This window comes from Pseudorasbora parva, chromosome 15, assembly GCF_024679245.1.
Source record: "Pseudorasbora parva isolate DD20220531a chromosome 15, ASM2467924v1, whole genome shotgun sequence".
In the NCBI taxonomy this organism is placed as follows: domain Eukaryota; kingdom Metazoa; phylum Chordata; class Actinopteri; order Cypriniformes; family Gobionidae; genus Pseudorasbora; species Pseudorasbora parva.
The window spans coordinates 8,887,404-8,910,680 of NC_090186.1; the positions used below are offsets into that span (position 1 = coordinate 8,887,404).

General features: G+C 37.3%; 2 protein-coding genes across 2 annotated transcripts in view; one reads left to right on the top strand and one right to left on the bottom strand.

Annotated features, from left to right (window-relative positions):
* Window positions 1-17,036, bottom strand: part of brf1b (BRF1 RNA polymerase III transcription initiation factor subunit b) — an 81,703-nt gene extending 64,667 nt beyond the window's left edge. The window contains exons 1-5 of the mRNA XM_067417024.1: window positions 16,838-17,036; window positions 16,086-16,286; window positions 9,431-9,511; window positions 5,192-5,365; window positions 1,098-1,129 (exon numbers count right to left, since the gene is read on the bottom strand). Coding sequence (XP_067273125.1) covers window positions 1,098-1,129; window positions 5,192-5,365; window positions 9,431-9,511; window positions 16,086-16,266 — 468 coding nt within the window. The 5' untranslated portion in view covers window positions 16,267-16,286; window positions 16,838-17,036. The remainder of the gene's footprint in view (window positions 1-1,097; window positions 1,130-5,191; window positions 5,366-9,430; window positions 9,512-16,085; window positions 16,287-16,837) is intronic.
* A 264-nt stretch (window positions 17,037-17,300) lies between these two features.
* xrcc3 (X-ray repair complementing defective repair in Chinese hamster cells 3) lies at window positions 17,301-22,917 on the top strand. The gene is made up of 7 exons (XM_067417023.1): window positions 17,301-17,672; window positions 17,756-17,893; window positions 17,982-18,194; window positions 19,960-20,114; window positions 20,195-20,407; window positions 20,513-20,559; window positions 22,084-22,917. Exons 1-7 carry the CDS (start codon window positions 17,618-17,620, stop codon window positions 22,313-22,315), a joined length of 1,053 nt encoding a protein of 350 aa, XP_067273124.1. The 5' UTR covers window positions 17,301-17,617; the 3' UTR covers window positions 22,316-22,917.
* The last annotated feature ends 360 nt before the right edge of the window (window positions 22,918-23,277 follow it).

The following is a 23,277-nucleotide window of genomic DNA, read 5'->3' on the forward strand; positions in this document are numbered from 1 at the left end:
GGCGTAGTGAGCTGAGTGAAGTTTCAAGTAATCCTGAAGAGCCTAATTATCTGTTTCAGGTGTGTTTGGTATAATATAATTATGCCAAAGGTAGAGTGTAAAATATAAAACACTGTAATATGTGCACTTTTAACAGCACATCAGAGACCGGAGGAGGTTATGACCTCAGCACCAGGTCCCTAGTTAGACTGGCATCCAGGCAGGATATATTGGGGTCTTGTCAGATTAGGGTGTGGCTGCACTTGCTAAAGATTCATGACATTTTTGAGCCTCCACCCCAACCATCTAGTGTCTGTTCAATAGCAGATACAGTTCAGTGGACAGCTGAGGGAGTAAAAATAACATTACACCAGTGCTTAAGCACCAAAATGTCTGGCCCTAGAATAACTACTAATAAAATGTATATTGTATATATTCTCATAAAGACAGCACTGTCCACAAACAAAATGTAGCCTCATAGTATAACAACTTGTCAAATAAACCAATAAGGAATTTAAAAAGCAGTATTATTCTCTTGTTGTAAAATTACTGGACCATGGCCTTAATCAAGTATGCTAATACAAAACAAGCAAATGTTCAATAAATAGTTAATTATACATTTAATTAAATAGTTTATTAATAAATATCAGTAAGCAATTCCTCTGCCAAGTAACTGGCAGGGTATGTGGGTACCAAAAAACTTCACCACAACAGAATTCGTATTATGTGTACGCAGTCACAGGTGTGAGTATAACAGCTTCTTAACTGAATTAACCAATCAGATTTAAGAAATACAATATTTTGGCATATGCATGTATATCCATTTAAAATGTCAAACTTGTTAAAAAAAAGTGTGAAAAATCTGGCCTTTTAAATGAAGAGAAAGCAGTGGTATTATGTGAGGTGGACTGAAACTGGATATCATCATTTCTGACATGGTCTGCTTTCCTGTTTATCATGTGCAATACATCATAAAGAATTTATTTCATATGGTCATATGGAGGGGATAATAGATTATTTGAATGCTGAACAACATGCAACTTAACATTAGATTGCATTATGTTATTTGGAGTACTGTGGGAAATAGATGAAAGAAATTGAAATGAAAGGCAGCTAACCTGTAAAAGATCACTCAGGTCCAGGAGCATGTCTGCACATCAGTTAAGGAAGGGAAGGAGAATACAAAACAAATGGATTATATCAGAAAAATGTTTAAACGTGTGATAAAGATCTAAACATCTTTGTCCAACTACATGGCTAAAAATAAAAAGTCAATTCTGCTTCTAAATTAATCCTGGTCACAGTGATTAATAGTCATCGGACGGCTCTGTAATTGTCACTGGGGGAGTTTCGACTTTCACTGATCATCTCTACATCAATGGGCCTCAGACAGGATCTCCTTATCGCTGCAAGAGATTCACCCAGACCATCTGTTACTGCTCACCTGATTGGCACACACACCTGAGGCACATGTCTCCATGGTGACTAATGTCCCCTTTAGCACAGAGATTAGCATCACTACAAGACAAGCTAATCCCACTTTATCAGGAGTCTGACGGACTTAATTACGGCCTACTGTGAAAGAGAGTATTTATACTTACTGAAATCAGTGATATTGATAACTGTCTTTATCTCTTAAACACTACAAGACCAGATATGAACCATTGACAAAAACTGCAGCAACACAGCAAAGGATACAAATTATAGGGATAACAGCAACACATGCAAAAAAGGATATTAGGAGATATCGTTAGTGTTTAACATCCTGAAAGCACTATAATCTCATGTCTCTATATGATCTTGAGGCGCCCTAGTTAAGAATCACTGATCAGATACGGCAGGTGTTCTTGCAGCAGGTATTACACTATTTAATGAGATTTCTGATTTCAGATACTAATCTGGTTCTATTTGATTGTGATTCGACTTCATTGTTCTTGCTAAATGCTGTGGCACCTCCCGAAAGGATCAAAACCTATGAAATTATTTTAGAGAAATACATGCATTTACTGAAATAAGTTTTTAAGGCCATGCATGACTTGTCTTGTAGTGTCCACTGTATATGTACGATTTGAATTTGAAGGACCCCTTGTTTTTAGAACTGGGCATTTATGGAAAAAATGTACCAGTAAGCAACAAACCAAGAATCTCAGCATGATGAGCCTCTGAAATCATGACCGGTCAGCCCAACAATCAACAGATCAGGTCAGTGAAGCTCATTGAATCAGTGTTTCCAGAACAACAGCTAATCTACACCTTTAGAGAACCTGGTCTAAACAGATGTGCTGTCCCAAAATACACTCCAATAAAGTTAAAGCCCAGCTAAATGGCTAAAAATGAACAAGAAATAGCACTTATTTAGCACTTCTTCTGAGAGTACTTTGACTCGGCGCAGTAAAAAGTCCCGGCTGAAACATCCTCCCTCACATCTACCCCTTCCCCCATATTGACAGAAATGAGAGAGGGAGGGGGAGATGTGAGGGAGGATTTTTCAGCCGGGACTTTTTTACTGCACAAAGTGCTATTCCGCCATACATTATAGTTCTCCTTTTTAATCCGCTTAGAAAAGCGCCACGTTTTATTTTGTCACCATACTAGGTCGTTCAACTACTCGTGCAAGCAGCAGAAGAGAAAACCTGGAGGTGTTTGGTCGCTTCTAACTTGATCTCTGTTTGGTACCATAGTGAATGAACTGGGTTTAGTGGGCTAAGCTAAATGCTATCAGATCGTCACCGCGCGTCAGAGCGATTAAGTGCACGCATTGAGATGAGAGAGGTATGTATCAGCTCGTTTTAGTTAAGGGAATAACAGTTTAATATTAAAAAGTGGTGAAGTATCCCTTTAAGAGAGTCTACAGTATGTTATGTTGGGTTTTATTGCAATTAAAATGCAAAATCATTTTTCACAAGAGCTTTGCCAACTTATCCGGGTTTACAGTGTAGACCAAATAATTCTGTATATCATTTCACAAAGAAACATGAGATAAATATAAGGATGTTTGTTGAGGCAAAGCACAACACATTTAAATATAGTCCACTGTTTGGAATGGGTTTGGTAGTCTGTAAAGAACTGGAGGACTTCTTTGTGTTTCTGATGTTTACCGTGAAGAACCGAATCTTTGCATGCAACTGAAAGAGCCCCACCCAGGGACAGCTAACAATTCTCCTTTGGCAACTCTAAACGGTACACCAGGTACCCAGACAGGCCTGACGCTACACAAAAGCAGAGCGGAGATCTGGGTGTGACCCAAGAAGACAGATAGGATGGTGGTTGCCAGTATAAGAGTCTGTTTGTTTGTGAGACAGAGAGAGAAAGCAGTGGTGTAACACTATCCAGGCATGCTGTTGTAACAGGTGTGGCGAGTCTCAAACTCACATAATTTGACACAATTTTGACAGATTGGAGGGAAAAAAATCAACCTAAAAATTTGTAACAGGGAAATTATATTTTCCTAAAAAATCCAAGTAAAGGGACATACATTTTTAGGTTAAATGACCAGGAAGGACACTGAAAATGTTCTTAACAAAATGAGAGAGTTGAACTCTCGAAGAGTGACTTGATGGGATGCTTTCCATAATTTACTCCAGGGAACATCCTCTGAGAAAGGTGCAGTCAACTCTCTTCCTCTTCCTCTCTTTCATCTCTGACAGTATATTTTAGCACTATTGTTTTCACATCCTGACACATCCCTGCAGACCCTAAACCGGGTTTTCCCTAGGGAAAGCATGGGCTGGTAAACGAGACTATTGTAGACCATAATGAATTTCTATGCTGGTCCAGGTTGGTTTATGCTGATTTGTTCCAACTTCTGATGAAGCTGTCTATGCATAGAAAGGAAACACTTTATTTTTGATAGTCCACTTTAGATATTCTACCAACAGTAACTACACAACTACATGTCATCTAACTCTCATTAGAGTATTAGTAGACGTTCTGCTTAATATCTGCTAACACTTGTTTTTGATGCTTCCCAACCAACAGACATTCTACTGACTATAAGTAACTCTACAACTACATGCCAACTTATTATACTTACCAGAATCCTAACACCTTACCCTAATTTAACAGTCGAGTACTAATATTCTAATGAGTTAGATGACATATAGTTGCAAAGTTAGTAGAATATCTATTTTGGACAAATCTAGCGAATATCTAGACGCATTATAAAATGAAAAAATGTCAACTTCCTGTAAAAACAGAATGGAACAATATGTAAGCAACCAGTTCTCCAGTCAGATTACCTGATTGCATCAATTAAAGAATGGAGAAAAAAAACAGCCACTAACTAATATTTTTACTCTCAAACCTCACATTTTCTTTGCATTTAAATAGGCACTTTTATCCTAAGAAACTTAAATTGCTCATGTATATATTTAATCTATTTAAGCCCGAATGCACGGATCCAATACAATGATACACATCTGATGTTCTCCAACTGTTTATGCATAATCAACTTTGTTTATGTGATTACTCACCAAAATTAACATTTTGAGATCTGTCTGCTTCCATTTTGCTATAAACTATAAATCAATGTTCAAAAAAATGCTGTGAAATCATTGATCTTCAAGTGAGCCTCCAAGATTGATTCCTGAAAGGCTTTCTGCAAAAACCCAAACACCTTTTAAAGAAGAAAAAAATCATCCACTGACTTTCAAAGCTGCTACAGAAACGACTTTCGACTTTGAGGACCTTGATAGAAATGTAGTGGAGTAAAAAGTACGATTTGTCTTTCAAATGTAGTGAAGTTAAAGTCATAAGTTTCCAGAAAAAAATAATACTCAAGTAAAGTACAGATACTCAAAAAGTGTACTTAAGTAAATGTACTTAGTTACTGTCCACCTCTGCTATTCTGTGTGTGTGTGTGTGTGTGTGTGTGTGTGTGTGTGTGTGTGTGTGTGTGTGTGTGTGTGTGTGTGTGTGTGTGTGTGTGTGTGTGTGTGTGTGTCTACTAATGACTCTTTAGCTCTGCCCACTGCACTTATATGATACAACTAAAGACTCTTCGGAGAAATGAAGGATGCAATACTACTCTAGGTACTCAAGATTAACATGATATTAGCAGAAACTGTACTGTTATGTATCCTTTAAAGACTTGGCTAAATCCTGTACTTAATTTGGGTTGAGTATGCACAGCGAACACTTTTCTCGAAGGATTACCATTCACAAAGAGTTTCACTAGGGTTTCACACCCTAAGGATCAATGTGGGAAGGATACGTGGCGTTCCCTCTGTCCTGCAGACCAGGTAGAGGCAGGCGGCTATGACATGTGTCATCTTCCGACCTCGTGTCAAGTGTTTGCTCACAACCATCTTGAAGAAATTAAAGGCCGTATCCAGGCAGTGCTGGTTCAGCTGCAGCTGGCTGCCGAGGTTGTGTATCTGCCGTTTCCCTAGAGACAGGACACACATATGCATCAGATTGAGCAAACATACATACACATGCATACACGCACACTTGCGCACCGAGCCATGACTTCACACGCAGGTGTTTGGTTTTCCAGTAGCACTGATGTCATGAGAACGGTGCACAGCCAGACAGGCTTTTAGTGGAGCCTGGAAGTGAAAACGGGCAGAAAGACAGCTGTTTTACGTCCCGTGTGAGGCCACGTCCCGTTTTCCCCTTCTTTCACAGTCGTACATTTACTCCTTCACAGATGAGCTCAAAACAGGCCATGTTGTAATTCATTGGACACATAAATCAGTCTGCCCTGAAATCCCACTGCGGGCCTCGATGTGTTTAGCATATTAAAATCCACATTGAAAAAACAGTCCAATAGTCTATCTGGCCGAGTTCTGTTTACTCAATACATCATTTAGCAAAAGACCTTGTTCACCCAGACAGTGAAAGTCTCCCACATTGTAAACAATGAGAATGATTTAGGTTTCTTCAGATGGAGTTGATGAGTTTCACAAATTCAGGTCATTAATTATGATTGAAATTGCACACACACACACACGTTTATAAGTAACAAAAGCTTTCATCGATCTGTTTTCTAAATGTGCAGATACTGTATGTGTTAATGAAGTCAGCAGATGCATAGGTGCATTAAACTTTTTTCTCAAACAGGTCTGTGGAGCCACAGGTGGCTGAAAATGGGTCCAAGGAAACATTCTGGGATTTTAAATTATTTCTGCCTTATTCTATTTTATGAATACTGGTTGTAAATCATAAGCTTGATCATGATTAACTGTATTCTATTGACAGTTTGTGGAATGTGAATATAGTTTTACAGTTTACCTTCTAGGTTTATACAGATTGTACTTTTCTATTTGATTTAGTGCAAAGACAGTATACAAACAATAAACATATTACACTATACAGTTGTGGTCAGAATTATTGGCCCACTTGATAAATGTGATCATTCATAAAAATAAAAAAATAAAAAATAAAAATCGAACCTGTCAGTGACGTCATATAATTGAAATTGGGGAGAAAATTACATTGAGAAAATTTTTTTTATCTCCAAAACACATTGGACACAATTTTCATTAGTAAAATATCTCTGATATATATATTCCCGTTCATTTGTTTAGCACACCAAGGTGACTAGGAGCATGAAATTGTCCAGCTATGACTTCCTGTTCCACAGGAGTATAAATATGAGGAAACACAAAGGCCAAATTCAATTAATCATTCATCACAATGAGTAAAAACACAAGAATATAGTTCTGATGTGCAGCAAAAGATTGTTGAGCTTCATAAAATGGAAAGTGGCTGTAAGAAAATAGTTAAAGCATTGGGCAATAATTAAGAATCAGGGCAATAATTAAGAAGTTCAGTCAACTAAAGATGTTTTGAATCTGCCTGGAGGAGGACGTGTGTCTATATCGTCCTAATGCACGAAAGAAGGAGAGTTTAAGTGGACAAAGACTCTCCAAGATCACAGACAGAGAACTGGAGAGATTAGTTGATTCTTGGGATCAGAAAGCCTAAAAAGTATCAAACAGCACATCATCACGTGTTGTTGGGGAAGGTTTCAAGAAAAATCCTCCTCTCTCATCCAAAAAACAAATCCAGCATTTACAGTTATCAGACACGACTGGAACTTCACAAGGGACCTGGTTCTGTGGTCAGAAAATAAACAAACAAAAAAATAGCTTTTTTTGGCAGCAGGCCCACCAGATGGATTTGGTGCAAAGAGGGATATAAAGTATCCAATGCCCACGGTTAAATATACCACTGGATCTTTAATGCTGTGGGCCTGTTCTTTTGCTGGAGGTCCTGGACATCTTGTTCAGATTCATGGCATCATGGATTCATGCAAATACCAACAGATAAAAAATCTAAACCTGACGCTTCTAATAGAAATCTGATAATGGGCCGTGGTAGGATCTTCCATCAGGATAATGATCCAAAACAAACATCAAAATCAACACAAAAATGTGTCACTGAGCACAAAATAAAGCTTCTGCCCAGAACCCAAGAGAAAATGAGTGATGAACTGCAGAGAAGAGCTGGAGTCTGAAGGATCTGGAGAGATTCTGGATGAAGGAATGATCTCTGATCTCTTGTCAGGTGTTCTCCAAACTCATCAGGAATTATTGAAGAAGACAGTTATCTTGGCAAAAGGAGGTTGAAAAAAGTATTGAATAAAAGGGTGATAATAATTATGCCCGTGTTTTGGAGAAAAACATTTATTTCATAAAGAGATTTTCCCCACATTTTCAATTGTTTTACTTCAATGAAAGGTTAAATTTTTGTGATTATTTTTGGAATAAAAGATAATACAAAAGTATTACCAATGCAGAATTATTTTACAGGCATACTTAAAAGGGGGGCAATAATTCGGGCCACAACTGTATATATATATTGTCCCACATAATAAACAGGTCTTCTTTATACATTAAAATAAATAGCTGCTTTTATACTTTAGGAAAGCGGTCCCTCGCATCATACTTGGTTGTCGTTGGGATCAAAAAGTAAGAAACCCATGATTTAGCTTACGGTATAAAGAGTTAACAATCACAAAGCCACAGATGTTAAAATGGATGCTGGACTTTTTGTTCCTAAACATTGGAGCCCAAAATCTGCAGTGTCAAGTGGCAGACCAAGGCCAAAAATAACTCTGAAAGCTTTTAAGAGCATAATCCCTCTATTCTGGAACCACTGTGTGCCAACCCTCCGTTACACACTCCAGACCTGTCTAATCCCAGAGTATTTTTCACACTGCACATGCCATTGGATTAGCAGCCAGGTTTGCAGTGACCTCCCTAAATGACAGCAGAATTACATAACTGCTGAAACACTGCAGGGACACGAGACACCTTTTAATGAATGAAATCTATTGTTTGTGACCACAAGGACACTTTCGCAAGTTGAAATGAGTTTACAAGAATCTTTCATATAAAACTACCAGACATATTCATATGCACATTTAGTTGTCAATCATTTAGAACGTTTTTTTAACTATTATCAGACATTTCTGTGAATCATGTGTTTAAACAGTTGGTGACCTTGACTGTAAAAGTATTTTGTGTTGTCGCTTTAAGTGCTTTAAAAGGGTTAGTTAACCCAAAACTTTAATTCTGTCATTAAATACCCCCCCTCCTGTTGTTCCATAAGACCTTGTTCATCTTCGGAACACAAATTAAGATCTTTTTGATGAAATCCCAGAGCTCTCTGACCCCTTTTGTTCAATAACATTTCAAAATGGTTGAATAAAGATGTTATTTTTGTTTTGTTTTTTGGAACAACATGAGGGTGAGTAACTAATGACAGAATTAATTTTTTTGGGTGAACTAACCCTTTAAAGCTCTGAAAAATGCAGCAGAACCAGCAGCTGTAATTGAACAATGTGTGAATTTAATGCCACAAAACACATTGTTCTCACAGTTCCTCTGATTCACACACAAAAACATATTTACATAATGCCATGTCTTATATTAGTTGAATCAACACCTGGAACCCAAATATATTTATCAGGGAGCTATATGAAATGGATCAACAGTTAATTATGTCTTGTGTGATTTTCAGAAAAGCGCAGATGCAAATGATAGAAATTTAATTAGCGCTTGGGATGTAACTGGGTCAGAAATGAATGTAGATGAGTTATGAAACATAATATTGAAGGAATATTTATCCACAAACGAGAATGATGTATGTGATGCATCTAACACCTTATTTGATTTTTTTATTTTATTTAAATGACAGTCTATGTGGAATATAATGCAATACTTTTATTTCCCTCCTTTTTGTCATTTTTGGAGCTTGCCAGCACCCTTTCCCATTCACTTTCATCATGCGGAAAAGAGTGTCCAGAACATTCCCCTTTTGTGCTTTACAGAAGAAATATGGGTTTAGAAAGGCATGCGTGCAAGTAAACAATGACAGTTTTTTTAATTTAGGGTGAACTATAACTAACTATCCCTTTAAGCCTGCACATAATTTTTATAAGTGTGATCATTCACTGACTGCACCTACACACTGCTGCTGACTAATATAAAGGTGCGCCTACCGTTCTGGAGCGTCTGAGCTCGCGATTCTTTTCCCAGACTTGTGTGGAACCCACTGCCCAGAACCGGAGCTTTGGAAGTACCTGAAAACAACACACACAAAAAAAAACAATGCATTATGCTTAAAGTTTTAAAGGCCAAGATGAATTACATTATAAAGTAATAGTTATGACTTACAGTATATAAACAGGTCTACAAATACAAGCCTGTTATTACTACAAGCGACAATGTAAGGCTTTAATTAAAGCTCTATAGCACACTCCAGTGGCTGTTTGTGTAAATAACAGTTTTATATGGTTACTATAGTGACACCAAGAGATCAAAGAAAGAGAGTTGCCAAGTGTCACTTCACAAAAGTGTTCCTATTAGCAACCAAAAGAGACACACCTGAGACTGATAACCAAGTCAGGGAAACTCTCTTTTCTTCCTTTGCCTTCAACTGTGCAAGATGCATTAAAATTTTGTTACCACAGATCCACAAGGTCTATTTATAGTGATGAACACACAAAGTTCAGCATATATGTGACCGTTGCATGGGTATATTTGTGGCAATAGCCAACAATACATTGTATGGGTCAAAATTATCGATTTTTCTTTTATGCCAAAAATCACTAGAATAGTAAGATCATGTTCCATAAAGATGTTTAGTAAATTTACTATAAACAAGCTCAAATGGAAAGCTTGTTTATTATATATAAACTCAATTTTAAAACAAAATTCCCTTAAAAATGGTTTTGTGGTCCAGGGTCACATATAATAAAGCATTTTGTTAAATCCAAAGCTGTAATGAATTTGAGGTGCTCCAGGTGTCATTGAGGCCGAGTGTCAGTTGATGTGGATTTTTGCAGGTGGTGAGATTTGAGGTTAGGCATGCTGACATGGCTTGACGATAATCTGTACCACAAATTATCACACAATCCCCCGGACAAAGCTAGTGCCAGACTAAAATGCTTGTTTGAGCTGTCTTAACTAAAAATAACTTGCAATGACATATGTTTAAAAATGTTGGTGCCATTGTTTTATCTGTAGATGCATACCAGTAATGTTTTTGTGCAAGGCATTTTTATAAAAGCTGTTTAAATAACTAAATTTAACTAAGGCTTTGCTTAAACTAAGCACTGTCAGGGAAACCAGGCACAAAAAATGCGCTCAAAAAATTTGAATTTACTCAAAAAAGATGCATCAAGTGGTTGCACACAACAATATTGAGCAATTTTTACAAATAACAATTTAGTAATTTGACCAAAAGAAATTCAAGTAAAGCTGAAAAAATGTATTTGAGTAAAATTATTTGAATTTATCAGTCACATAATATTTATATGTGCAGTTTACTTAATAATGTTATGTTAACTTAAATTCATAAAAGTTTATTATGTAAGGTGAACACATTTATCGATTGAATTTACCTTTAAAACTTTTAAATAACAACAAGCATATTTTTTAGAAATAAAATGCAAAAATAACTAATGGGACACACTCATATTTAATTGAGGGCAGGTGAATTTGTGTATAAGTGCCCACAACCTAAACACAGCCACTCTTCTGCATAATGGTAACCACAAAATTACAGAAACTCAATATCAAATATAACTGAACATCTTTCCCTTTACTTAAAAAACACATAAAATAACATAATCCCTAAACTTACTCTCCTAACGCAGTCCCTTGCAAAGCATGCTGGGAACTACAAATCCACTGCCCAGTTTTTTTACAAATATTTAATGTAGTTTAACACAAATTAATTAAGTAAACCTCAGTTTTGAATATATTAGGTTGATTGAACACAATTACATTAAGTTGAGACAAAATTAGATATGTTTAAGTACAGTGGACAGAATTTAAATGTGTCATATCTATGAAGGGCCTGGATAATTTTTTTGAGTGTGCTAAATCAAATTAATAAATACTATAATAATATATAAATAATGCTAAAATATAAAGATGTTCTCTGATCTGGTGGTGAGAGATACAGCACTAAAGAAGCTGGGCTGGTAATCCTGATGCTTTACTGGCAGATGTAAACTTTTGTGGGTTTTATTTCTCATTGTTGGCTCTGTATCTCCACTTGTAGGCCCAGCGATCTGCCATCTCTGAGTGGAAGATAATGTTCCTGAATCAGGAACGCTTGGATGCGATCTCTATCCCTGATGCCAGACGAATGGAATACATGGTTGATTCAGCTCCAAAAAGGATATTAAAGGGATAGTTCACCCCAATATGAAATTCTGTTATTATTTATAAAGCCTCTTGTTGTTCCAAACCTCTATGACTGACATTTTTTAGTGAAACACAAACATTTTTGTTTTTCAACAAAGTTTTCTATTTGAATATGTGATTTATTCCTGTGATGGAAATCATTTTCAGTTTCATTACTCCAGTCTTCAGTCACGGTTGTGCTGCTTAACATGTTTTTCTGGAAACCTTGATATATTTTAAAGGGTTCTTCGATAAATAGAAAGTTCAAAAGAACAACAATTATTTGACATAGAAATTAATAAATTCATTAATGCATCCCTGTTGAATGAAATTAATTAATTTAGTGGTCCAATTTTGCATTCACCGCAGTGTTCTTCGATCTATCCACCTTATTTAATGATTCTGTTATATGAGACAGAAATTGTTTCAAGACTGGTGCCGATTATTCTTCTAAAAAACCAATATTCAAATTTTTTTATTATTATTTTTTTTACTTTTTACATAAATAAATGTAGGGGTGGGCGATATGACCAAAATCGTATATAACGATATGAGTAATTTTATTTTACAATCATAGTTATTTTTGCTTTAAATAAGGTTTTTATTTTTATACCATTAAAAATGTATAATTCTTATCACTATTTTCAATATCATAAAAAAAAAACTTAATACTGATACTTAAAAATATTTAATCCAATAAGTGACAGTTGAGTCAAGAGCAGTGTGAGATTTTCTCTTTTGTTGTTGTTTGATTAGCATTAATAATAACAGCAGGTCAATTTGGATGCTGTCACTTAAAGACTGACTGCAGGATCCATTATATTCATGCATTTTCTCTCTCAACTGTTAACATTCACTTATCAGTTCTCACGTGCTTGAGCAGCGACTTCATGCCTCGCATCGGTCTGGCTGCGATGAGAAACAGATTCTCTGGCAGCGTGCACATACTGAAATGAGTTCTCTTTCGCTGATAATTGTGATTCTTCAACTGTTTAAAATCACCTGTTTTTAAACCACAATCCTTAAAAATAAAAAATGAATGCTCTATTGACAACATCTGGAAATAATTTGTGGCTTGTTTACTGGCTTGTAAAGGAAAAATTTCTTAAAGTCTAAGTGAACCGGAAGTAGAAAGTGAGTTTTCTTCAGTGCTGTGACGTTTTTCCAAGTGAAACTGAACAGATGGCAGGGTTTAACCTCAGCGCTCCTCCTGTCCGTCTTACACTCGGCGGAGGGAAAGTGGTTACGCATTTTAAAGCCTAATCCATCAAACTGCCGTCACCTGAGAAGAAACGCCGTTTCCAGACCGGAAGTTAATTTTAAGATTTTGATTAAAGATTACCATGGCAAACAATTGTTTTCTGTGTATTAACTAGCAAGGATAAATTGATCACCCTTAGACCTGTAATATGTGCTAACAAAGTAAATAAGGTCAATTATGATTTCATGAGGACTTTAAATAGCCTAGAAATCTAGACGCACCCTAGCGACAGCAAATCTAATCTGCCGCGAGTATTGTCTAGCAACTCTCAATACAGTTCTGAGCTGTAAAAGCCAAACTCTGGTCGAGCCAATCACATCATGTAGAGTCGGTGGGCGGGGCTTAACATAATGACAGCCAAGTTGCACTTGCGTGTTACTAATAAACACAGAAGCTGGCGAACGGCGCTCTTTCGAATCAGCGGTCATTACTCCAGTCATTAGTGTCACGTGACCCTTCAGAAATCATTCTAATATGCTGATTTTCTGCTCAAAAAACATTATTATTACTATTAATGTTGAAAGCTGTTGCACTACTTCAATATTTTTGTAGAAACCATGCAACATGTAACATTATAAATGTATTTACTTTCACTTTTGATTGGTTTAATGTGTCCTTGCTGAGTAACAGTATTTCTTTAAAAATAAATCTTACTGACCTAAAACTTTTGAATAGTAGTATACACTCGTCTAAAGGATTATTAGGAATACCATACTAATACTGTGTTTGACCCCCTTTTGCCTTCAGAACTGCCTTCATTCTACGTTCTATTGATTCAACAAGGAGCTGAAAGCATTCTTTAGAAATGTTGGCCCATATTGATAGGAGAGCATCTTGCAGTTGATGGAGATTTGTGGCATTTTGATTTTACTAATTAACAATCTGCCTTTAAAAGATTCTTTGCTCTACACCAAAAATATTATTTCTAGGGAACCCAAAGAAAGCAAAAGTGAATGAGGCCAAAAATATTCGAAGAGTTACATACTTCCTATATTCAACAGGAAGAGTAAGCTCAGCTACTTAAAGTAAATGAAAGCCTTGCAGAAGGTGGCATAACAATTTCATGCATGAATCATTATAATCCAAATAAATTATCTTTTATGCATACACAACAGCTCAAAGAAGTCAAAACTGGACATTTTCTTTTAAAGGCCATGAGCTTTTAAAAGTGAAACCATCATATGACTTTGAGAGGGACTCTGCTCCTCCCTGGTAAAAGAAGCTGTTACAGTTGCAGTAGTCATAAAGGAATAATCCATTTCTGAATTATGTATAGTACATTTACACTTTGATGCTTGTCATGTTGAGCCACTGGACAAGTGCAGTGAGATTTATTTTTAATGGGTTAATAGCATGGCAAAAGTCCCAGTTGGAAAAGTCAAGCCCATTCAACTTGAGAGGTAATGTTCTGTCATGCTTTCTGTAGATCTTTTTCTGTAAGAATGTCAAAGCAAATTAAATGTTCTGTGACCGCTAGCTGTCAAGTTTGTTTGCAGTTTTTCTTAGTTAATCTATTGATAATAGGGGTTAAAATAAAAATAAAAATGAATTTTTTTAATTCTCCCATGATTTACTCCCCCTCAAGCCGTCCTAGGTGTATATGACATTATTCTTTCAGACGAATACAATCAGTGATATATCAAATCATTTTTAAGCATTATAATTGCAGTGAACAGGAGTCCTGATTTTGAATCCCAAAAACATTCATCCATCCATCATATAAGTACTCCACCAGGATTCGGGGTTTGTATGAGGAAAATATTCATATTTAACATTTATAAACTAAAACAACTAGCTTTCGTATCACGCCTTGATTTACGGTGAAAGAGTGACCCCTGACCTGACGCATCACGTACTGACGAACACGGAAGCGAAGAGGATAGAGCAAAACAAAACATCATTGACGAATTAGAAATCCAAAACGAGAATTTTTAAGAGAAATGTCAGAGGAGCCTGAGTTTGTTGTCCAGCCTTATTAGTTTGAAACGCGAGAGGCGTCAAAGCTTACACTACTCCTACAACTCGTCAGGGGAAACTCTTTTGGAGTCGACTTGCATAGGCATGCTGCCAGAAGCTAGATATTTTAGTTTATAAAGTTTTAAATATGGATTTTTTTCTCACACAAATGCATCATTTCGCTTCAGAAGGTCTTTATTAACCCCCTGGAGTCGTACAGATTAGTATTATAATGGATGGATGGATGCACTTTTTTGGACCGCCATTCACTGCCATTATAAAGCTTGGAAGAGCAATTATATTATATATATAGTCAAATATATATATAGCTTTTATAGTATGTTGCACCATTCCTGTCGGATCCAAATCCATCATCGACCGGAGATTTGTTTACAAACGATTCCGCAGTGAACTGAAGTGAACATGTTTTCTGCATGTGAGCTGCAACTTCATTAAAATCAAAGTTCAACCAATTATTCCTAATATTTGGATCCGAAGGAAGCTTATGCAGCAACTGTGTTCTTCCACAACCAGGAATAGCGCAGTATCTTGCTATCTTCCTCAGCATGTTTATTGTTGTTGGCTATCTAGCGCGAGCCGATCAGCTCCATGAGTCGTAGGTGAGGCTACTGGATTAGACGCGCTGTAGAGACGGTGTTTCGTGGCGCTATGACGTAAGAATGAAACACAAGGCCGTTTGCTGGGCCTGGTGTCTATAAAAGCTTTGACTAACAAGGAAGTTTTCAGCTCTGAAACTTAGAAGATATTCTTATATTACCATGACCTTTTATTTATCAAAAGCTCAAGGAAAAGTTGATTTCTCAGTCCATCACCCCTTTAAACTTAAAAAAATTGTAATTTCATGTAATAAATCTTATCCTTTTGATTATCAATTTCCACATTTACAGATCCAAATACTGAAATTCGAGACCTCTAGTTCATGTTTGTAGGAAATAAATTGACCAATATCTCACATCATTTGAATTGCCTTAAAAAAATTAAACTTGTTATTAAGAACTTTACCCGTTTGCAAATATGTTCTTATTTTTGCAATTATTTTTTGTGAGAAATTATTTAGTGTGGAATTTTAGAAAATCTCAATTTTTCTTCCTTTTGCTTAATTGTTTTAAACAAAAACAATTTATTGCTTTAACATTGCTAAAGCATTAATCAAATAAATTAAAACAGTATTGCCACTGGTGCCCCTCAAAACCTGTGTTCAGGTTCAGTTGAACATCTCTTACCATCAGCAGATACAAACTGTCCGACCGCTGAAGACACCCCTCCGCTGTTTTCCACAAACTGAACCTCAGAAACGATGATATTATCCTCTAGAACCGAACCACAGGCTGTGCAGACCGCACTCCCCCGTGCTGGGTCTGTGTCGATGTCCACTCCGCCACAGTTCTTACACTGACGGCTCATACTGGCAGGAAAATTCAGACCTGAAGAAGACAACATGTACACCATTACTGAACAACAAACTCACACACACCCACCATCTGCATCGTCAGTTTATTATTATTCGGATAACATAATAATAAGATACATCGTAAAATTGTGTAACAATATCTAATATATTGGAAACGATATAGCATGTAGCAAAGCATGTCCAGACCGGGACTTGAACTCGGGTCGCCGGCTTGCTGCCGCCGCTGATATTCCGCTCTGCTACACAACAGACCTCGCGCGAAAGTCACACAATGCACACTTAAACCATTTTCATATATTATTTCATATATATTTACATTAGGATAAACTTCATATTATGATTATCTCTAGTGTATATTTCTAGTATATAAATATAAACCTTGCTAAGCTAATGTTTTGGTATGATTTATACAAGTGAACATATGCTATAAAATGAAAATAGAGGTATGATACGACCGTAAACATAATACAGACAGCTTAATTTATCGCTTTATTTTTTATTATTTCAAATTATACAGACGCGCTTAAAGATAAAGACGCTAGCTTTCAATAGCAAACCACTCACCGGTTAAAGGAAGTGACTTGACTTAAGATCACACTGTTTAAAGCCGTATCCTGCAGTTCTATTTATTGTTAGCTTCCCCAAACTATTTAAATTTCAAACAGTGCATTTTATTGAGCTAAATGTCTACAAGATATGGTCAAATATTTAATTTTATCTAATAACAACATTACTGTTGTGACTTCAACCAAGGTTTTCTGGAGACGGCATTAGGGGCCGTTCGAAAAACTGAAAAAAGAGGGGTGGTCACTAGGCAGCAGTTCTTTGTTTAGTTGTTTTGATGAGTTTATTTTACTATTATGTGCCCTTTATGACACACTATGTATTTTAAAAAATGTTATCAATACACGTTTCTTCACTATAATCCCAGTTAATCTATTTAGTTAAACGTTTACACTACAATCACCCCCCCTTTTAATATGCACTGGGCCAGTGGCGGACCCCGGTATTAAAGCGCGATAATATGAAGGGTGCTCTGAGTTGTTTGTTTAGCCGATACGTTTTTTCACTCTTTCTTTTATTGACTCGCTAAATAAAGTATTACTTGTTATTTTTGTAGTCGCCTGTCTGTCCTTGAAATATAAACAACGCCAGGTTAAAATAATAAAAGCGTTAATCGATTGGCTTTAAGACTTCGATTTTGACAGGATTTATGACGTGTTGACCAGGAAGTAAATGGTGTGCCGTTCAAAATGTGAGCTGGTAGTTTTTAGTATGTTAAAATAATAATTAAACGTTATTTTATTAACGTTACGCCGCTTAAATGGAGGTTCGCGAGAGGTGATGGAGTGGGAACAATTTGAGCTGAATCCAAGGATTATTATTGCTGTTAAAAAAGGTTGACACGAGTTCCCGCACGAGTACGTTACATTCAGTTAAAAGTTGAATACGCTTCATGTTTAATTATATTTTATTGTTTAGCCAATTTTAGATCAGCGAAGGAGATCCTCTGTGTCTCTGGTCCAGATCTGCAGAGACTGACGCGCTTGTCGAAGGCGGATGTCCAGCGCCTGCATTGTGCCGTAGCTGCTGCTGTCCGCAGGTCCAGCCCGGTCACAGGTGGCCTTCGGTTATTGCAACAACCGTCTAGTACTATTTGAGAAGCACTATTCTCTGAAGCAAAACTAATATTTTAATAAATTCTCAGCTCTACAGCTGATCCAGGGGGAATGTCCAGTTTTGGAGCCCGGGCACAGGCTGTCTTTTGCCTGCCCCGTTCTGGATGGTCTGTTGCGTGGCGGTCTCCCGTTACGAGGAATAACAGAGCTGGCAGGCGAGAGTGCCGCTGGGAAAACTCAGTTTTGTCTGCAACTTTGCTTGTCGGTCCAGTATCCACAGGAAAACGGAGGGCTGAACTCGGGTAAGGGGACATGAAGACAGTCTTTCTTTTATTTTTTAACTCAATTTCTACCCAATAAAATTAATATTTCATTGCATTTCCAAGTCTAATATAATTTACAGGTATCCCGCTTTTAAAATTCTCTCATATATCCAGGTTTTCCAAAGACTGGAAATTCTTCCATGAAAGAAGAAAACATTTATTAAAGGGATAGTTCCCCCCAAAATGAAAATTATATGTGTAGCCTACATTCCGATGACAAACACAATCGGAAATATATTTAAAAATATAGAATTGTTTTTTCAAGCAAGCGTTTTGAGGGCATCATTTCTCCTGTGCTTGGGAATTGGGACATTTTTTTTACAAGTCACCTGTGACTCTTTATGAGTTCTGACCAGCAGAAGGGGCTAAGATCCAACAAAACTCTGTAAATGTCACATCTTGCATATGGGAATGCGATTGCCCTGCTAGATTATCTAATTCATAGATTTTAAAATGCAAAAAAGTGCATCCATCCATAATAAAAGAACTCAACATGGCTCAAATAAAGGCCTTCTGATGCAAAGCGATGGGTTTTTGTAAGAAAAATATCCATATTTAAAACTGGCAGACCCGGCTACGCAAGTCGACTACCACCAATGCTGCGTCCGAAAACGTAGGCAGCTGATTTACACACAAACTGACCAGCAAACACAACTTTCGGAAGCCATCTTTTTTCCCAGCTCAACTGTCACTGAATGGAAGGCACAGGATTGTGGGATATCAAAGTCAGCGAAGGCTACATGTATGCAGCCTTCAAAAATAGATCAAATGAAGGTCTCTGAGGAGACAGGAAGTGATATAAACATTAGATTCGGACGTGGCTTGATGCCTTCCTGCCTTTAAATGTGGCAGTATTTTCCAGGTTTCGGATGCAGCCCAAGAGTTTCCCCTGACGCGTTGTATGACGTCGGATGTAGAAGTAGTGTAAGGTTTGACGCCTCTCCGGTTCAAATGAATAGGGCCGGGCAACAAACTCAAGCTCCACTGATATTTCTCTTCAAAAATTCTAATTTAATACATTCTAATTCATCATCAGTGTTTTGTCGTGCACGTTCGTCAGTACATCATGCGTCGGGTCAGGCGTCACTGTTTCACTGGAAATCGATGCGTGCAGCCTTCTGTCGGAAGCTAGTTATTTTAGTTTATAAAGTTTTAAATAATCATCTTTTCTTACACAAACACATCACTCGTGTTTCAGATTGTATAAACCCCCCAAAAAAACCTTTTATGATGGATGGATGCACTTTTTGGGCTTCAAAATCAAATCCTCCATTCACTGCCATTATAAAGCTTGGAAGAGCCAGGACATATTTTAATATAACTCTGATTGTATTAATCTGAGAAAAGAATGTCATATATACACCTAGGTGATTTGAGGGTTTGAGGGGGAGTAAATTATGGGGTAATTCAATTTTTGGGGTAAACTATCCCTTTAAGGGGGGTTGGGGTCAATAAAATAAAGAATATGTTGATTAGTTTTCTAGTAAGCCCTGGCCCCCTGATAGAGAACCACTGCCAAAGACTGTGTTCATTACAATATATATATTTTAAATATATCTCATATCTCAAACTGTGCTAATATTTGACAAGATACTGAAATAAGTGTGTATTTGATGCGTTTATGATAGCATCGTCTGTAGTGGCAACATGTGAGATTACTGGGGTACAAGGAAGAAAGTAATCGTTTTGACAAATTTCTGATGAAATGCTGTTTTATGTCACATTTTACATGGTCATTTAACAGGAGCCGTATATATTTGCACTGAGGACTCTTTCCCCATCAAACGACTACGGCAACTCATTAGCCAGCAGTCCCGGCTCAGGCCAGATCTGCCTCCAGCTCTGATTCACAGCCGGCGTTTTACTGACAGCATCTACATCGAGCATGCATCTGACCTGGTGAGACTGGCATAAATTCATCTCAATTGTTAAGTTATTAACCATTAGAAAGGTATTAATGCTGGTGCATATGTGAGCAGGAGGCTCTGCAGGCGTGCGTGTCTCAGCGTGTGCCTGTGCTGCTGAAGCAAGGTCTGGTCAGACTGGTGGTGGTGGACTCTGTGGCTGCTCTGTTTCGCAGCGAGTTCCAGGCTGATGAAGCTATACAGAGGTCACGGCACCTGCTGGCTTTTTCCAGTACACTCCACCGCCTGAGTCATGCATATGGTGCCCCTGTGGTCTGCGTCAACCAGGTCAGACACCGGCATTCTAACACCTAATCAGAGATATTATATGATATGCACTGTAGATGCTAAACATAGAAATGATTCACACTGTATGCTATTTATCTGTCCCAGGTTACAGATGTTGTGGACGGCCCAAATCCAGGAAGGTGCGACTATGGGTGAGTGTGTTTGTGTCTTACCAGCAGAAAAAAGGCCAAAATATAACAGCCAGTGCTGGGTAGTACAAATTACATGATGAAAATTGTAGTTAGTAATTTAATCTATTTCAGTACACATTTTAGTTTGTATAATCTACTAAAGTTTTTATAAAGTTTTTGTTTACTTTTAGATTACCTATTAGTTTATCTATTGAAGCTTGCTAATATTATTAAAAGGTAATGTGACTTTAAATATGAACATATTTAAGCAATATGCTGTTTTAGAAACTAAGCTTTAAAAGATAAAAAGAGATGAATTGGGGATATTATGAATAATTGACTGGCATTTTGTGAATATTACGTAATAATGTAATCAATAAAAATGTAACTAGTCTGATTAGGAGTATTATATAAAAAAGCATTTTTGGAATCTGATCACATCTCAGTTACTACCCAGCACTCTGATGCACTTAATGTAATTACTAGGGATGTGCGCCACAACTCATTTTAACGTTTAAACTGAACTATCCCTTTAACCAATATACGGTAGACATATTTATTCAAATAACCCGAATCATTAGGCAGTGCATTATTAATAGATGAGAACCAAGGGGTAATCTAGCACTCGGAAAGCATTCCACCCATAGGGGCGGCCATTGCTAGCCAAGCCATCACCTGCTGTTAGCATCCCTTTGACTCCCATTCATTTTTGAGTCACTTTGACAGTGAATAACTTCTCAGAAACATCTGAGGCGTTTAAAGACTCCATTTGTCCATTGTTTATTTCTAAAGAAACACGACAATGCATAAAAGGCTCCATTACCTTGTATCTTAAACTATCGCCCCGTAGAAGCTGTTTTTGTAAAAATAGGCTAACTTGCGTCATAACCAACGCGACTCTGTCGCACAGTTGAGAAATTACCATATAGACAGGAGGAGACGCTCGCAGGCAATCTTTTACTGTCTATGAGACAGTCGGGGGGACGTGGAGACATAAAGTCTGATAAAGTCAAGGGAGAAGAATGGGGAGAAGCCCATAGTGAGCCAAAAGCAACGGGAGAAAACATTTAAACAACATGATTCAGATTTTTCTTTCCACAACTACTAGAAGACTCACAGCTGTCAGACAGGAGGCTCACGTCACATCTACGTCGTCAAGCTCAGTCTGAGCCTGTGCAGTTCGCTCAGCCATCAGGAAGTGAGTGCCTCTGATTGGCCTCATTTTCCGCCGTTGAAGTCAACGGGATAGCTCTGTCCATTTCTTTTACTGTCTATGATGATAACTCGATAGCCTATTATAAACATAATTCAGCATGCATCAAGGTATTTTCGTTCATTATCGCTTGTGTGTCTGGGTTTAAACGTGCTTCTCATATATGAAAAGTACTTGTACAAGGCAGGTGGAAAAATCACAAGAAAAGTTTGCAGTGGTAACAACTAGCGTTTCCAATGTCGACTAGCAGCAGTATCTTTTATTCAAGTACTCCTGGACACCTGAGGAATTACAAAAAGCTTTCTAAGTCTTCTATAACTTAACTTACACAGGTTGGTGGGGAGTAAGGTGCTTCCTGCATTGGGCATCGCTTGGGCCAATCAAGTGATGGTGAGACTCATGCTCACAAGATTGCCAGGACAAGTAAAATCGGACAGTCGAAGTTGCGCTCCGCGTAAATTAGAAGTGGTCTTCGCCCCACACCTCCCTCGAGCGAGCTGCCTGTGTGGGGTTTGGGAGGAAGGAGTCCGAGGGATCCACGATGACGCTCTTCATGATGAATGATCTGCAGATGGAGGAGAATACATTCACCAGCTGCCATTTGACATGCATGTTTTTTAAAGCACATTGGAATGTTTTGATTTTGTTTTGTTAGGATGGTTACATTTTAACCATTTGAAATTATTATTATTGTTAATACAAAAGTCTCATGGGTATTATGTGCAAATCATTTTGTAAAATCTAACCCTATTTTTATAATAATTTTACTTAATATTATTATTGTTTTATGACCTTGAGACACTGAATAAATGTTTTCCTTTATGTATATGCATGTTGTTACAGTTTTCATACAAAAACAGTTCCAATCAAGTAAAAAGCCTGTGAAGCCGTGATGTACAGTGTACACATATCTGACACACCCATTTCAGGTGTTGCAGTCTCTTATAATGAGCTCATGAGTTGAATCAGGTGTGTTAGATGAGGGATACATACAAAATGTGCAGGGCTGGTGGTCCTCCAGGACAGGTTTGGGAACCACTGCTATAAAGGCATTGATTAGCTGCTTCAGGTGTGTTTGATTGGGGTTGGAGCTAAACTCTGCAGGACAGTGGCTATCCAGGACTGAGATTGGGGGACCGAGGACCGAGATTGGGGTACCTGTTCTTTTAAATAAAGACCTTCTATTTATCAATAATTGTTTTGCCATTGTTTCAAGAATAAAAAAATACTATGATGGCATAAGGGACATATACTATCCAATAAAAGCTTGTTTTTGTTTAACATTTATATTATTACAATTTTGTGATAACTATGTCCCTAACAGGGTGGAATACCTTCACAGTCAGTGTCTGAACAATGAATCTACCCATAATTATTATTTTTTTAGTCCCTGAGCTTGTCCAATATGTATTCCTGATAGTTAAACGTCACTATTTTGGTAGAATGCTAAAAACATGAAACTTTTTCCCCCAAAAGATTATGTAGCCAAATTGTTACTGGATAACAGGAAATGACCCATGTATCGA

What these genes read in the sequence shown, in the direction of transcription:
- xrcc3 (XM_067417023.1), top strand. Translation starts at nt 17,618, where the DNA reads ATGGAGTGGGAACAATTTGAGCTGAATCCAAGGATTATTATTGCTGTT. An exon ending in TCGAGCATGCATCTGACCTG is followed by an intron (nt 20,115 to 20,194) that starts GTGAGACTGGCA and finishes ATATGTGAGCAG; the next exon opens with GAGGCTCTGCAGGCGTGCGT. An exon ending in CTGTGGTCTGCGTCAACCAG is followed by an intron (nt 20,408 to 20,512) that starts GTCAGACACCGG and finishes TATCTGTCCCAG; the next exon opens with GTTACAGATGTTGTGGACGG.